Source organism: Pongo abelii, chromosome 9 (assembly GCF_028885655.2).
Source record: "Pongo abelii isolate AG06213 chromosome 9, NHGRI_mPonAbe1-v2.0_pri, whole genome shotgun sequence".
NCBI classification, from domain to species: Eukaryota; Metazoa; Chordata; class Mammalia; order Primates; family Hominidae; genus Pongo; species Pongo abelii.
The window spans coordinates 71,712,533-71,729,905 of NC_071994.2; the positions used below are offsets into that span (position 1 = coordinate 71,712,533).

Sequence of the window (17,373 nt, forward strand, 5' to 3'; positions counted from 1 at the left end):
TCAAATCCACTCGTAGGAATCTACTCAAGAGAAATGAAAACATATCCATGCAAAGATTTATACACAAATATCCATAGCAGTTTTACTCATATTAAAAAATGGAATCAACCCAACTGTTCATCAAGTATTAAATGGATTGAAAAACAAGTGGTATACCCAATACAGTGGAATACTGTTAGTGTTAAAAGGGAACCAAGTATGTGGGATCCAGAGGTTTGGTGGGGTGATATGATGCATCCAGTAGGACAGGTTTGAAGGTAAAGAGGGCACAGATTTGCTGACAGCCCCAAGTTCCTGAATACTCAGAGTACTTGCAGTTCTAGACTCAGGACCCACTGCTGCAGTTCTAGACTCAGGGTGGTATCAACAGATCCAGCCTGTTATTATTACAATACTCAATATTAAATACTCAGTATATACCAGGAATATTGTTTAGTGCACAGGTTGAGGTGTCAAGATTTCTTAATAGCAATAAGTGGATATTAACATTTGATAGGAAAGAGGTTTCAGGAAAAGCAAACAGGACCATGACAAGGGTCACAAAACATTCTCATAGCCACATAGTGATAAAAAAATACAAACTCAGAAGATAGATTTTCTGTGAGTAAATCTCTAATCTGCTCAAATATATTTTCTTTGAGGAAATCTCTAATATATTCACAGGAGAGAGACTTCCTGTGAAAAAAATCTCTAGTGTATTTTTTCAGTACAACTGTTTGAAAGCAGTGTTAGATGATTCCTGTGGTCAGAAATGTTTCTGCCCCTCTCATGGAAAACCCTCCTTAACTCATTACTACCAGCTGGGAGCTGATGGGAACAAAAGAAAAGAAAAAAGTAGATACTGCAAGGCTAAGATTAAGAATCAGGGCAGTTTATGCTTGAGAATTCAGGATAGGCCTAACTGGATTTTCTGAAAGATAATTGTTAACATCTGATTACAGGAAGAACGTCAGTAAAACCAAATAAAAACAAATTTTAGGGAGAAACATTTCTTGTTCCAGAGGCTTAGGGATGTAGTAGAAACAAGTCACCAATTTTGTTTTCAGATGCTTCTGATCATCAAACATGGACCTAATTAATGCATGTTTTTTCGTCCTTTCCTCCCTCTCTTTTTTCCATCCTTCTTATTTTCCCTACTTTCTTCTCATTTTTCCTTCTTTTTTATTTTCTTTTGTGTGTGTTTTTTTTTTTGAGACAGTCTCACTCTGTTGCCCAGGCTGGCATGTAGTAGCACAATCTCAGCTCACTTCAGCCACAAACTCTCGGGCTCAAGCGATCTTCCCACTTCAGCCTCTCAAGTAGCTGAGACTAAGGGCATACACCACCATGCCAGGTAAATTTTTGTGTAATTTGTAGAGACAGGATTTCATTATGTTGCCCAGGCTGGTCTCAAACTCCTGGACTCAAGCGATCCGCCCACTTCAGTCTCCCAAAGTGCTGGGATTACAGGTGTGAGCCACCACACCTGGCCCCATCTTTCCTTTGATATTTTATATTTTCTTCCTTCCTTCTTTTTAAAAATTTGTTTTGTTCTTTCTTTTCAGCAGACACATATTAAACTATATATGTCATATAGCACAGTATTTAAGATGGTATTTAAGATGATGGACTCTGGAACCAGTTTTGCCAAGATTCAGATCCTAGCTCATTTACTTACCATCTGCATGATTTGGGGCAAGTTACTTAACCTCTCTTGGGCCTCAGTTTCCCTATCTGTAAAATACCTACTGCATAGATTTATTGTGAAGACTAAATATGCAAGTATAGGTGAAGTACTTAGGACAGTCCCTGAAACACAATAGATCGTCAATTACTGATAGGTAGCATTGTTAACTATAAATGTACCAAGCATTTGGCAGGGCTCTGGAGTAATACCGATGAATAAAACATGAATTTTGCTGTGCATATATTCACATTCTAGTCAATTTGAAGAAAATCAAGCTAGTCACTTAAATATAGCTTTTTGTTTGTTTCCTATTATCTCATTTTCTCTAAATCCCCTTCCTAGATAATCCCATCCACTTTCCTAGCTGACAAAGTCCTAACATTAACTATAGATCAGACCTCTTTTGGGCTCCAGAGTCCATGTGAGTAACTCTCAGGTAGAACAAAAACAAGATGTTATAACCTCAGCGGACTAATCTGGTTCAACTTTTATGTGTCAAAAGTTGTGAGCTGTTTTTCAATTGCCATAGCCCCCTGGGCTAAAGGTCACATAGCCTGAACATGCCTAGATAAACCAAGCATGCAACCACAGGTGGAACCCAAGTGCTCAGACTGAGGAGTAGGGACAGAACTAAGAAGGAACCTCACATGGCAGAATTCAGGATCTAATCAGATGAGCCCTTGCATCACCCCATGGCAGGATCCAATCAGATCATGTCTTCCAGCATCAGCTCATTGCAAGATCCAATCAGATCATACCTCATTAATAATTTCTTTTTTTTTTTTTTTTGAGGTGGAGTTTTTGCCCTTGTTGCCCAGGCTGGAGTGCAATGGCACGATCATGGCTCACCGCAATCTCCGCCTCCCAGGTTCAAGTGATTCTCGTGCCTCAGCCTCCCGAGTAGCTAGGATTACAGGCATGTGCCAACACGCCCGGCTAATTTTGTATTTTTAGTAGAGACAGGGTTTCTCCATGTTGGTCAGGCTGGTCTCCAACTCCCGACCTCAGGTGATCTGCCCGCCTCGGCCTCCCAAAGTGCTAGGATTACAGGTGTGAGCCACCGTGCCCGGCTAACCATTTTTTCTGTCTCCTTGCCAGTCTACTTGCAATAAAGTTTTGCTTTTCTCAAAAGGTGCCATGGTATATTGGCTTGTATGTATGTCAAGAGGCAAGCCCATTGATTGCTCAGTAACAGTATATAATATTAGTGTTTATTTGCCCACCAATTTGTTTATTCTCTTTTATTACTTATCTTGATGAATGGTACAGCTAGCCTTTTAAGTTCCTTCCGAAACAATGAACTCCTAAATTCTTTCTTCTTCCTCATCCCAGCATTCAATTTTTGTCCTTTTAATTTATCCTTTTGAAGAAGTTTTATCCATTTGATTTATTTCTCTCCATCTTTACTGTCACTATCTTAGATGCAAGTGTGTCCGGAATTGGTGGGTTCTTGGTCTCACTGACTTCAAGAATGAAGCCACGGACCCTCACAGTGAGTGTTACAGTTCTTGAAGGCGGCGTGTCCGGAGTTTGTTCCTTCTGATGTTCAGATATAATCGGAGTTTCTTCCTTCTGGTGGGTTCGTGGTCTCGCTAGCTCAGGAGTGAAGCTGCAGACCTTTGCGGTGAGTGTTACAGCTCTTAAGGCGGCCCGTCTCAAGTTGTTCGTTCCTCTCGGTAGGTTCCTGGTCTCGCTGGCTCAGGAGTGAAGCTGCAGACCTTGGCGGTGTTACAGCTCATAAAAGCAGTGTGGACCCAAAGAGTGAGCAGTAGCAAGATTTATTGCAGAGTGAAAGAACAAAGCTTCCACACTGTGGAAGGGGACCCGAGCGGGTTGCCACCGCTGGCTGGGGCAGCCTGCTTTTATTCTCTTATCTGGCCCCACCCACATCCTGCTGATTGGTAGAGCCCAGTGGCCTGTTTTGACAGGGCGCTGATTGGTGCGTTTACAATCCCTGAGCTAGACATAAAGACTCTCCACGTCCCCACCAGACTCAGGAGCCCAGCTGGCTTCACCGAGTGGATCCCCCACAGGGGCTGCAGGTGGAGTTGCCTGCCAGTCGCGTGCCGTGCGCTTGCACTCCTCAGCCCTTGGGTGGTCAATGGGACTGGGCACCATGGAGCAGGGGATGGTGCTCCTCAGGGAGGCTCCCGCCGCACAGGAGCCCATGGAGTGGGTGGGAGGCTCAGGCATAGCGGGCTGCAGGTCCCGAGCCCTTCCCGGCGGGAAGGCAGCTAAGGCCCCGTGAGAAATCGAGTGCAGCGCCGGTGGGCTGGCACTGCTGGGGGACCCAGTACACCCTCTGCAGCCACTGGCCCGGGTGCTAAATCCTTCATTGCCCAGGGCTGGCAGGGCCTGCCGGCTGCTCTGAGTGCGGGGCCGCCAAGCCCACGCCCACCCGGAACTCCAGCTGGCCCTCAAGCGCGGGGCGCAGCCCCGGTTCCCACTCGCGCCTCTCCCTCCACACCTCCCTGCAAGCTGAGGGCGCGGCTCTGGCCTTGGCCAGCCCAGAAAGGGGCTCCACCCAGAAAGTGCAGCGGTGGGCTGAAGGGCTCCTCAAGTGCCGCCAAAGTGGGAGCACAGGCAGAGGAGGCACTGAGAGCGAGCAGAGCGAGCGAGGGCTGTGAGGACTGCCAGCACGCTGTCATCTCTCAAAACTGCTTCTTACATAAAAAATGACAGATTCTTCCTTTGATTCTGAACAAGTACACATTACCTCTGTGGAGATAGCATCAGGAAGTTATATTTTTCAATTTTTATTTTATACTAACAGAATGTGTTAATTTTGTAATGAAACTATAACAGAAGAAGCTATAGAAGAAAAATCTTGATCTTGAAATAAAGAGAAACATAATGAAACTAATTTTATAAATATGGAGACTGGCAAACACAAAAATTAAAAATTTCTCTTGAAATTGCTTGTTGACTTATCTATTGAAAAGCAAATTGGAAAATATGTTTTTCGTATATGCTTCTATATTTTGCATATATTCTGCTATATTTTTTATTTTGTAAAGGATTAATGTAATTTATGTATCAAATCTTAAAATCAGATCAAGAAAACTAGAGAAAAATGGAGAAGGATAATTCAAAGAAGATAAAATATAGATACGAATTATTAAAAGATAGTCTTTTTTTAAATTCCAAGTAAAAGAACAATGTGATAATATCACAAGTGATACTGTTCAATTGCTATGAATTTACCTAGCTAATATTTACAGACAATTTGGCAGCATCTATCAAAATTTTAAATATGCATGATCTATGATCTAGATGTTCCACTTTTAGGCATTCGGCTAGTGGAAATACAGTTCTACCAGAGGTGCACACAAATATACCTGCAATAAAGCATATTCTAGCTATTTTATATTAGTTAAATTTTTGATAGCAATAAAGTATCTATTAATATGCCAGTTATTTATTTCTTATATCTAGCTAATCTCATTAATAAACAAAACAACCCCTGAAGCAGGTATTATTACTCTTTTTTTACAGAGAAGGTAACTGAGGCTTAAAGAGGATAATTATCAAATTGCCTGGTGACAAACAGTTAGGTAGTATGTACTGAATATGGTGACTGCATTCTAACCCGTCTGTGTGATTATAACACTTTTTTGTAACTTGGTAAATGTTAAGAAGTTTTTCTTCCTTTGGTAAGCATAAGGGGGTGGATTTGAAACCTAGGAATTCAGACTGTATTTAGGTTGTTTCAAATATTTATGTGTTACAAAAATTTTGTCATAATCTTTAGCCTTGTACACATCATTTTGTACATAAGGAGGCATATATGAAATGTAACTCCTATATATGTGATTTCTGGATCAAATAATAAATTCATACACATTTTGTTAGACATTTAAAAATTCTATTGTATGGTATATCCATAAGCAAAGTATGAGAGGCTCTGTTTTCTAACATTATGGCCAGCACAAGGTTAATCCTTTCAGCTTTTACTAATCTGACAGGTGAGAAATGATATCTTGGTGTAGTTTTTATTGTATTTTCTCTTATTAATAGTAAGCAAAGCATATTCTAATGATGTATCTGTTCTTTATGTTTATTAGGCTTTTAATCATTTTTTTCCTCTACATTTTGAGGAACTTTTAAGTATTAGGAAAAGCAAGCGTCTTATCTACAATATAACTTGAAAAGATTTCAGTTTGTCATTGACTTTTGTCTCTTTGCTTATGATGTTTTTTTTTCCCCATGAAAGAAATGGAGGTATATTTCTTATTAGAAAATCATAGAGAAATTCCTGTGGAAGAGACATATAAACAGGGAAATGCAGGAAAGGTGGGAATGAGTCATGTAAAGATATAGGAAAAAGAAGTTTCAGGAAACAGGAATAACAAGCACAAAAGCTTGAAGAAGGAAATGAGCTTGGTGTATCTGTAAAACAGCAGTCAAGTTTATGTGTCTTCAGTGGCATAGTTGATTTAAATAGTAGATTTACATGCTGCTATAAAGACACACGCACACGTATGTTCATTGCGGCACTATTCACAATAGCAAAGACTTGGAACCAACCCAAATGTCCATCAATGATAGACTGGATTAAGAAAATGTGGCACATATACACCATGGAATACTATGCAGCCATAAAAAAGGATGAGTTCATGTCCTGTGTAGGGACATGGATGAAGCTGGAAACCATCATTCTCAGCAAACTATTGCAGGGACAAAAAACCAAACACCGCATGTTCTCACTCATAGGTGGGAATTGAGCAATGAGAACACTTGGACACAGGAAGGGGAACATCACACACCGGGGCCTGTAGTATGATGGGGGAAGTGGGGAGGGATAGCATTAGGAGATATAACTAATGTAAATGACAAGTTAATGGGTGCAGCACACCAACATGGCTCGTGTATACATATGTAACAAACCTGCACGTTGTGCACATGTACCCTAGAACTTAAAGTATAATAATAAAAAATAAATAAAAAATTAAAAAAAATAGTAGATTTAAAGAAATCTCTACAATTCTTTAAAAAATACATTTAATTTTGACATGTTAGAATTATATTTGATTGAATTTAGTTACTGTAAATATTAGATTAAAATATTTTTGTTTTATTCTTGTTTTCTTTTTCCTATTCCTCCTGGTAGAAACAAAGTCTGAGTATGATACACAACCTGGTTAGGTCTCAGAACAACCATTATGAGTGTTGGATGAGCCATTCATTAATAATAATTGAAACAATAATACAAATAAAGCTATCCTTTATAGAGCACTTATATATATGCAAAGTGCTGTTATAAGATGGATATATATTTATTTCTCATTAAATCATTAAGAGAAAGTTACTATTATTATTTCCCTTTTAAAGATGAGAAAGTTGCTAGGTGCGAGAGCTCAGGTCTGTAATCCCAGCACTTCAGGAGGCCGAAGCAGGCGGATCACCTGAGGTCAGGAGTTCGAGACCAGCCTGGGCAACATGGCAAAACCCCACTTCTACTAAAAATATGTAAATTAGCCAGGTGTGGTGGTGCATACATGTAGTACCAGCTACTGGGGAGGCTGAAGCACAAGAATCGCTGGAACCTTTGAGGTGGAGGTTGCAGTGAGCTGACAGCAGGTCACTACACTCCAGCCTGGGCAACAAAGCAAGGCTCTGTCTCAAAAAAAAAAGAAAAGAAAAAGAAAGTTGAGATACAGAGAAGTAAAGTAACTTGCCCAGACTCACACAGTGAGTAAATGGAACAGTCATTTCCAACAGAGTCAATTTCAAAAAGATCTAGAACTCAAAACTTGATCACCACATCTTACAGTTTTCTTTTCCACATAATAAGGATGCTAATGACTCCTCTCTCTAATTTTTATTATCATTGTCTTGAGGATACAGAGAGCTATGTGGAAAGAAAAAGGTGGAAATGAACTGAACATTCATTGAATGCTTATTATGCAATAGATACTTAATGTTATATTATTCTCATCTTCTTCAAAGATGAGCAGAAAATTAAGTTAATGGGTATTATGCAAACTCTCAAGCTTATTGACCAAGTAGTACGTCTAACTTTTAAATCCATGTCTTCTGGCACCTAGCACAATTCTCTCCTCTACCTGACATTAAGTCCCAGTGTCTCCCAGGAGGAAGAACTCCTGCAAAGAAGAATGAGTCTAGAGCAGAAAAGTGATGTTAAATTTTTTTAAAGAAGAATTTTATACACATATACTCATATTACATATTTGCTATGAGAGGGTTCTCATGCTTTGGGGCAATATGATAAAAAGCCTTCAAAATAATCTTTTCTTTCTCAAGAAGTGTACACTCTAGACAGGGAATTAAGACACAAAGATGAGATTTCTAATAAAACAAGAAGCAATATACTAATGATCCAACAAAATAGTGATTTAGATGAACAGTGTGGCAGAATCTCAAATGATGGCTCTTTCACTGTGGGCTGAGTATAGGAGTGGGCAGGGTTGAGATGTGAACTGTTTTCAAGAATAATTTGGTCTTGGGCTAAAATTCAGGTTGAGTTGCTCTTCTCAATCTTAGAGAACATCAGCCTAGGCTAATTCCTGATGTTAGTAGTTATTATTGAGCAAGTTATTAAATAACATATAGATGTTTATATTTCTTTAACTATTAAATAATAATACATCCACAGGTATTAGATATGAGTAGGTATTTTTATTTCTAATTTTAATGATGAATATAACTTTTAAATACAAAGCATATTTGAATGGAAAAGAGTCCTATACAATTGTCTACATTTCAGGGAAAACTTTGTCCAGAACAGGTAATGGTTAGTTCAGAATTATTTGATAAAAGTTGATAAATGGATATGTCCACCTATTTATGCTGCTGCTGTGTTAGTATCTCTGAACATGGGTATATACATGTATGTGATTGTGAATTTGTGCAACTGGTAAGAAAAATATCATTCCATGAGACTATAAATTCTTAGACATGACAGTTCTCAGGGGTTCTCATCATGAGAAAGATGTTGAACTGGCAAATGTCAAAATTATATACAAGTGATTAAGAACACATTAGGAGGCCAATGTAAGCAGTTAGAAAAAGGTTTCACTTAGAACGTAAACTTGGTTCTTACATTTCCCCTAATTAGCTAGTTTTTCTTGAGGTGATGGGAAATCAGATTGCATTTCAATAGTAAGAGTAAGAGGATGAGACAGATTTTACTAAAGATTTCCAATAAAAGAAATCAGAGGTGGGTTTGAGTAGATGACATATTTAAATAAATTGGGAGATCGATGAGAATAACACAGGGATAATTGGAAGATGTAGAGGTGAGAATGGGCTAAATACGGGACAATTGATAGGTATAGAAAAGGGTTGAGACTCAGTTGAAAGCATTTGTTTAGATCCTTTGGCAAGATTTGAAAATATCTGCTTAGCCCCTTCCAGTATTTGCTTAGTCCTCACTCCATAAATAACGGGATTGAGCATAGGAGGAATGACAACGTAGAGGTTGGCCAGGAGAATATGGACATAGCGTGGGATGCTTCTCCCACCAAACCCGTAGGCAAAGACAGAAAAAAGAGCAAGGACATAGAAGAGCAGGATGACACAGATATGGGATCCACAGGTACTCAGGGCCTTGGAGCGGCCATCTTGAGAAGGGAGGCAGAAGACTGCTTGGAGGATGTGGATGTAGGAAACAGTAATAAGGATGATGTCCAGGCCTGTGGAGAGAAGAGCAGCTGCCAACCCATACCAGACATTGATGGAGATATCAGAACAGGACAGATGGGCAATGCCCATGTGCTCACAAAATGTGTGTGCAATGATGTTGATCTGGCAATAGTAGAGGCGCTTAAGGAGAAAGATGGATGGAAACATAATAATGAAGCTGCGGCTCAGGGCGGCAGTGACGATCTTCCCAACGACCTTACTTGTGAGGATGTGACATATCGCAGGGGGGAGCAGATGGCCACATAGCGGTCAAAGGCCATGGCCAGCAGGACAGCAGAGTCGGCCACAAAGAGGAAGTGAATGAAGAACATCTGAGTGAGGCAGCCATCAAAGGAAATGTGGCTATAACCTAGCCACAAATTGGCCAGGGCCTTAGGCATGGTGGTGGTAGAGAGCAAGACATCAGCATTGGCCAGCATGGATAAGAATATGTACATGGGCTCATGCAGGATTGCCTGGGAGAGGATGACACAAATTAGGATGCCATTGCCTGCCAGGACAGCGATGTACATGATGCAGAAGGGGATGGACAGCCAGATATGTAGGTGCTCCAGCCCAGGGATGCCAGTGAGGAAGCAGCCTGCTATGCAAGTGTCAGAGTTGTTCCTAGCAGCCATGCTGTTAGCAGAAAAAAGGGCCATGATTTTATGCAGAGCCCTCACCTGTGCCATAGGGAAAAAAGAGCTTCAGATTTTTGAACACATTAGTAGAGTGTCCATAAAAGTGTCCATATGCACAAGGCCTGCATATACTTACGGGCCCGATGACAGTTATGGCCTCTGCACACAGGCATATCTCTACAGATAATCACACACAGGCCCTGCACACAGCCATATTCTCCGTAAATAATTACACATAGGCTCTGCACAGTTACAGGACCTGCCCACAGACAGGCTCAGTGTTCTTACTCAGAAGCTCTCCACACAGCTTTAAGAATTTCAGGAAACTAGGCCGGGCGCAGTGGTTCACGCCTGTAATCCCAGCACTTTGGGAGGCTGAGGCTGGTGGATCACGAGGTTAGGAGTTCAAGACCAGCCTGGCCAAGATGGTGAAACCCTGTCTCTACTGAAAATACAAAAAATCAGCCGGGTGTCGTAGCAGGCGCCTGTAATCCCAGCTACTCGGGAGGCCGAGGCAGGAGAATCGCTTGAACTTGGAGGGCGGAAGTTGCAGTGAGCCGAGTTCGCGCCACTGCACTCCAGCCTGGGCGACAGAGTGAGATTCCGTCTAAAAAAAAAAATTTTTCAGGAAACTAAAGGGCTCAAAAACATTGCCAGACTCAGCACAGTGCCATAGGTCCAGAAAAGAACAGGGATAGGTAGAACATCAAAACCAATCTCTACAATCTCTTTGGGCATGTGAACTGTAATGAGCTCTGCAAAAGCCCCAGGCCCTACAGAGAGGACTACAGTCCTACAACAAGAGGACTAAACAACAATTTGCTTAGCAGATTATGTGAAAGAGTAGGGTTGGGGGTGGTGGGCACTGCCAACCCTACACCCCTTTTTCCCTAGGCACAGATGCGCTGATAAGTATGAAGGCAGTTAAGGTAGCTATGGCATTTAGAAAGAACACCGGAGAGGGTGTGAAAAAACCTGGGTCAGAGGTCTGCCCTGGTAACTATTGGCTGCTTGATCTTGGACAAGTTACTGTCTTCTCTGAGTAACAATTTTCTTTCTTTCTTTTTTTCTTGAGACGGAGTCTCACTCTGTCGCCCAGGCTGGAGTGCAGTGGCGTGATCTCGGCTCACTGCAAGCTCCGCCTCTCGGGTTCACGCCATTCTCCTGCCTCAGCCTCCCAAGGAGCTGGGACTACAGGCGCCCGCCACCACGCCTGGCTAATTTTTTTATATTTTTAGTAGAGACGGGGTTTCACCGTGTTAGCCAGGATGGTCTTGATCTCCTGACCTCGTGATCCGCCCGCCTGGGCCTCCCAAAGTGCTGGGATTATAGGCGTGAGCCACCGCGCCCGGCCGAGTGACAATTTTCTAATTTTTAAAATGAGCATAATTGTTGTTTTGTTGGTATATTAAGCTAAATTCTTTCTGTGGAAGGCTTATTAAATTGCGTGTGACTTCCTGAGTCACCTCTGTGGCTGTGAAATGTGGCACTGTCATCCAGAGCAGAAAGGAAGGTGTAGAACAATGCTTCTGAAGCTTGGTCTCCACAGCATCATCAGGGAACTTGTAAATTCTTCCGCCCTACCACAAACCTACGGATGAGAAAACCTAGAGTTGGGATAACAGTCTGTGTTTTAGCAAGTTCTCTAGGTGATTCTGATTCATGCTGAAGTTTGTGAGCCACTGATGTAAGAACTTTTTGAACTTTCTTCCCTATCTACTCTAGATGTGTATCACTTCCACCAGGATCATTACCTTTTAGTAGCCATTGGTTTCTGCTGCATCTGTAAATTCTCAGACTTCAACTAAATCTAACTAGTGTTATCCTCAGCTTACATAGTCAGGATGTGAAAAAAATGACACAATCACATAAGTGGTCTTTAGTACATATTAGGACACGATTCCTTCTCAGTCCTATTAAACAATTCTCACAATGAATATATGACTTTTTTTTTTTTTTTGAGATGGAGTCTCGCTCTGTCGCCCTGCCTGGAGTGTAATGATGTGATCTCCGCTCACTGCAACCTCTGCCTCCGGGGTTCAAGTGATTCTCCTGCCTCAGCTTCCCAAATAACTGGGATTACAGGTGCCCACCACCACACCCAGCTAATTTTTTTTTTGTATTTTTAGTAGAGATGGGGTTTCACCATGTTGGCCAGGCTGGTCTTGAACTCCTGACCTCAAGTGACTCACCCACCTTGGCCTCCCAAAGTGTTGGGATTACAGGTGTGAGCCACCATGCCTGGCATATACGACTTTTATCACTGCCCAAATTCTGTTTTTCTCTCTCCACTGAATGTTTCTCTTTTGTAACTCACATTTCAGGACTATCAGGAACATATCCCTCATATTATTCCCTTCCTGTAAATTTATTTATCTCTGCATCCATCCTCCCCTCATTTCCTCCAGTCCCAGAGAAAGAGGTGCCAGTATCTTTTCTATTTTCCAATGTTTCTTTTGTCATAGCTGGAACATATTTTACTTTACCTAAATATAAGAAAAGTTTCTTGAGTTATTTTTTGGAGGTGCTGGGAAATGAACCTAGGGCCTCGTGTATGAATATTTAACATATTAGATTCTTTTCAAAACAACCTTATACACACACAAACATACATATGCATACTTACGTGCATGCATTCATATGTGTACATATGTACATATGCATGTATATACATGTATTGATGTGTATGAATGTATGTAGCTGTATCGTCAAGAATAATTTCCCCATCTATTCTCTGAATTACCTTTCTTTCCTACCACTTCAGGGACTTTGTTTCATCAATTATTCTCTGTCTTTATCTTCAACTTCTCCTAATTTCCTGGATCTTTATTAAAGAATATTCAAATCTTTTTAACCTGAAGACAAGCAAAAAATTAACAACAGCTATAATAAAAACATGTTATTCTACTAAACTCTTTTAAATTACTGTTTTGTCTCTGTTCTTTCCTTTAAAAATCATTCTTCCATGAAAGACCACTTTTGACTTTGATTTCTCTACCTTCCACCGGTTCTTCTCTTGTACCCTGGTCTGATCCTGCTCTCATTAAAGTCATGTCTCTCCCTGCAGAATGGCTTACTGTTTGTGTTTCCTAATGGTCTGTAGCAATCCTCTTCTTACTCTTTCCTCTCTCTGACCAATCTTGTCTACTACCTTGGCTCCATTTAGCCTTCATGTGCTAGTATCTCCCAAATCTCCTTTGCCATTTATGTTGCTTTCCAGGCTCTAGATCCACTTATCCAAAGGCCTCCCAACTGGTCTCCTAGTCTGAAATTCTTCTAGTCTCTAAACCATTCCTCATAATTAAACAATGTTCCCAAAAGATAATTTTGCATATGCACTATCTTGATTAAGGATAATAACTGCCCATTGCCTGAAAGATTCAGGCAACCAACACACACACACACGTTCTCTCTCTCTCTCTCTCTCTCTTTCCCTCCCTGCTTTCTCTTTTCTCTACTTATACTGGAAAGCATGTATGCGTATGCCCCTGAAGTTACACTTTTTTTCCTGTGGTCTTTTATACATTCTGCTTCTTCTACTTCCATCCTCCTCTTTAACATAGCCAGTCTATATTTCTATCCAGAAAGATTTTTCTCATCCCTCCAAATGGCTGGATCAGCAACTTTCTCTGTACTATTGCATTCCCCTGCAGCCATCTCTCTTTCTCCCTATCTATACTTACTGCACTAAAATATTTTCAGTCCCAATATATTGTGAGCTCTCTGTGAGCCAGGACTGTGCCTCATTTGCTATTGACTGGGTTAGAATTTACAATTAATGAATGTTCAAAAGAAGGTGGAGGAGGTAAATTCCCACTTACTCAGCCATGTAAGTTTACACTGACAACAACGCACACCAGTACCACAAAAATCACAGGTTTCTTATCATAGATCTTCTGTTCTCATGTTCTCTTCATGTCTGTAGTTGGTGCCACCGTTGTGCTCATTCTTCCCACAGCACCCATCACTCATCATGTTCATGCTCTGCTACATGTTCCCACCTTTGTTGGTGACATCAGCGCTTGCAAACACCTTTCTTCTCCAACTTGACTTCAGTTCTCCTAAATAATGAACCTCCAAGGTAGCCTGTGTCCATCTGGTATCTCCCTGTTCTCCATCCCAGTAATTTCTGTTTTCACTCCAATTCCAGCATCCGTTAAAGTCTTCATACCTCAAAACTGAGCAACTCCACTTTAAGTGTCTATCTAGCAGCTCTTTGTAAAAAACCTTCCACTCCATATATACTTAACCCCCTTGTCCATGAGTTCCTCCTTCAGATAGCTTTGGAAACTCCTGTCTTTTCTAATGTATCTTTTCCAATTAAACATCTCTTGGCCACTATGGAAATTTACATGTTTTAGAGTAGAATCAGGTCAGAGATAGACTATTCAAAGTTAAATACAAAATTAAATACATTAACTACAAGAACGGAAGCAGATTTTATTTACTTTCACTTGGCTTTAGGCTTCAACTCTGCAAGCCTGAGTTCCTTGGTTAGAAACTTGAATAATACTGACCACATTTAATTCCCTCAGTCACTAACAATTCCTTATCCTGGCTCGTATTCCTAGTTTTCATTCTTAGGCAGTATATTTTTGTTTGATAAATTCATATATATGATCTATTACAAATCTAGGCAGTTTCTATTAGAACTTTTTTTGTCATCGGTTGACTTATCCCTTATTGGGTTCCCAAAATAGGAATGTTAGTTCCAAACCTTCTCTTCCTTCCTCTCCTCCAAGACCCAATACAGCAGATGGGCTAATCTCTGCAATGACGGAGAAATCTAGACCATCAAGCAAACATTCCTTTATCTTCTTTTCTCTGTACTCTGGCAATCCTCCTTCATCCTCTAATTCTCTTTCATTTTTTTTTAATGGGAGAAATTATCCCTTCTACTATTTTAGTAAATTTCTACCACCTGTTTTTGAATCCTTTACCTGACTCCTCTGTCCAGGAACTTGACCCATTTATCCCTTATGCATGATCTCCCATATGCTGTAGTTTTCTTTCCACTGTTCCTCAATGTCTCAGGACATAATCTATCTGTAATTTATGATTCTTGCATCCTCCTTGAGAGCCAAAGATTATTTACTCATCCAGTCTCTCCAACCTTACCTAGAAAGTGACCCTCCAAACTGCCCTTCTTCCACTCCACCCCTCAGGAAAACACAATTCATTCCAGCTACTCTTGCCCATTATTCTCTCTGCCCCTCTTTGAACATTGCCCATTTCTCATCCTATTCCCCATATTAATACTTCCTCTTCATCCTAAAAATATCTGACCCAGACTTACCTCCCTGATGGCACCTGCTCAGATTCACAGCTTCTCAATTCCACAATTCATACACAGCGCAGTCTTCCTTAATATATAGAATCGAATCTCAGGTCTTGCCTCATACAGTGTTTATTCCCTACTCTCCTCTGGGAGCAGGGATTCTCCTGCCTCTGTGTATCTTTCCCTTTCTCAGCTCCAATTCCCTCCCCTGCCATCAGGGCTGATTTCCCCCTCCCATTCAACACAAGGACCTAAGGCACATGGTATATGCTTTGGCATAGAGCCAGATAGAAGAGATTATTGATAGACACTCTTAATATCTGAAGAAGGGAAGGGCTCACCAACAACTCAGAGGCTCTTGGCCTGAGAGTGTTCATTAAATTTGTTTTAGCATTTCCTGTTCCAACACTAGTTCTTTTCCATGTCTTCAATTCCACCTTTTTTTCTCTCTTCCTAGTGTCCTTCATAAAGTCTTTTTCTCTTGGGCTTTTTAAATTTATCACCTTGTTTGTGTCTGTCTGAAAACCCATGTTTCCTTTTTACCTTAGAGCTTTTAATTTACTCCCCCACTGCCCCTAAACATCTATTACATTTATATATTATTCTAAAGGGAGGGATGTACAGGGATTATTACCCCTGTCTTGCTCACTGAAACATTTGACAATGTTTGATTGGTCCCTTCATTGGGTCAGCATTTGAGGTCAATAGTTGAAGAAATCATGTCTCCTTACCATGAACAGTTATCATTAATCACAATACAGCAGTGAGTACAACTTGCTCTGAGTCCAGAATCCAGATAAATAATTCATCTGGTATAGCTAGGGGAGGCTTTGCAGGGTATCAAATTGTAGTTAGTACTAGAGAGAGAGAGAGAGAGAGTATGTAAGGTTATTGTGAGTGCTTAATTGAAACAATGAATATGAAAGGACTTTAAGGATGAAATAAATGACAATAGCAATGCTTTCAAGAATATAGATTAAGGGGTAAGAAGAAAATAATAACACTAGAACCAGGGCAGAAATAGTAAAGACTAGTATTCAGGGTACAATAAATTGTATCAATCTGTCTCAGAATCTTTCAAAATTAAGATGACTCATTTTTCTGGGCCAGGCTTAACTTAGTTTTCCTTTCCTTTTTTTAAATAATTCACTCACCATAAAATTTACTTTTTTAAAGTGTAAAATTCAGTGGCTTCTGGTTTATTCGCTAGGTTTTTCAACTATTACTACTAATTCCAGATCATTTTTTATACCCCAAAGAGAATCTCCCTGCTCATTAGCAGTCACACCACATACTTCCCTCCCCATTGGCCTCTGGAAACCACTAATCCATTATCTGTCTTTATAGATTTCCCTATTCTGGACATTTCATATAAATCAAATCACACAATTGTGATCTTTCAATGTGGTTTCTTTAACTCAGCAACCTGTTTTCAATGTTCACCTATTTTGTAGCATGTGTCAATACTTCATTCCTTTGTATGGACAAATATCTAATTGCATGAATATAATGCATTTTATTTATCCACCCTTGGATTGATGAACATTTGGTTTATTTTCATTTGGGGGGTACTATTATAAATTGTGATGCCATAAAACATTTGTGTGCCAGTTTCTGTGTGGATATGTTTTTATTTCTCCTGGGTATATATCTAGAAGTGGAATTGCTGAATTATATGTTAACTCTAATTGAGTTTAATTGTTTGAGGAATGCTAGACTGTTTTTCAAAGTGGCTATACCATTTTACATTCCCACCAACTGTGTATGAGGATTATAATTTCTCCATATCCTCACCAACACCTGCTGTTACCTGAAACTTTAAATCTAGACCTCTTAGTAAGTGTGAGGTGATATCTCACTGTGGTTTTGATTTGCATTTCTTTGATCATCTGTTTATGGGTTCACTTGTCATTTCCATACCTGCTTTGAGAAATATCTATGCAAATTTTTTGCTTATTTTGGATATTTGACTTTTTATTATTGAATTGTAAAGATGGCAAAGATTGCTTATTAATTCTAGATATAACATCCTTATCAAATACATGATTTGCAATTTTTTTTTATTCTGTCATTTTTTTTCACTTCCTTAGTGGTGTTCCTTGAAGAACAATTTATTTTTTAATTTTGATGAAGTACAATTTATC

At 40.1% G+C, this 17,373-nt stretch overlaps 1 protein-coding gene and 1 long non-coding RNA gene across 2 annotated transcripts; both read right to left on the reverse strand.

Annotated features, from left to right (window-relative positions):
• Positions 1-8,775: 8,775 nt before the first annotated feature.
• On the reverse strand, positions 8,776-10,002 carry LOC100459686 (olfactory receptor 52B6). Its single transcript, XM_009246712.4, is given in 2 exon segments — positions 8,776-9,540; positions 9,543-10,002. Coding segments are annotated over 2 exon segments (1,131 nt in total). The 3' UTR covers positions 8,776-8,869.
• A 1,299-nt stretch (positions 10,003-11,301) lies between these two features.
• LOC129048709 (uncharacterized) lies at positions 11,302-16,086 on the reverse strand. Its single transcript, XR_008511272.2, has 4 exons — positions 15,961-16,086; positions 15,248-15,314; positions 12,695-12,806; positions 11,302-11,542 (listed from the first exon to the last, which is right to left on the reverse strand). It is a non-coding gene; the product is annotated as an uncharacterized LOC129048709 (long non-coding RNA).
• Between the last annotated feature and the right edge of the window lie 1,287 nt (positions 16,087-17,373).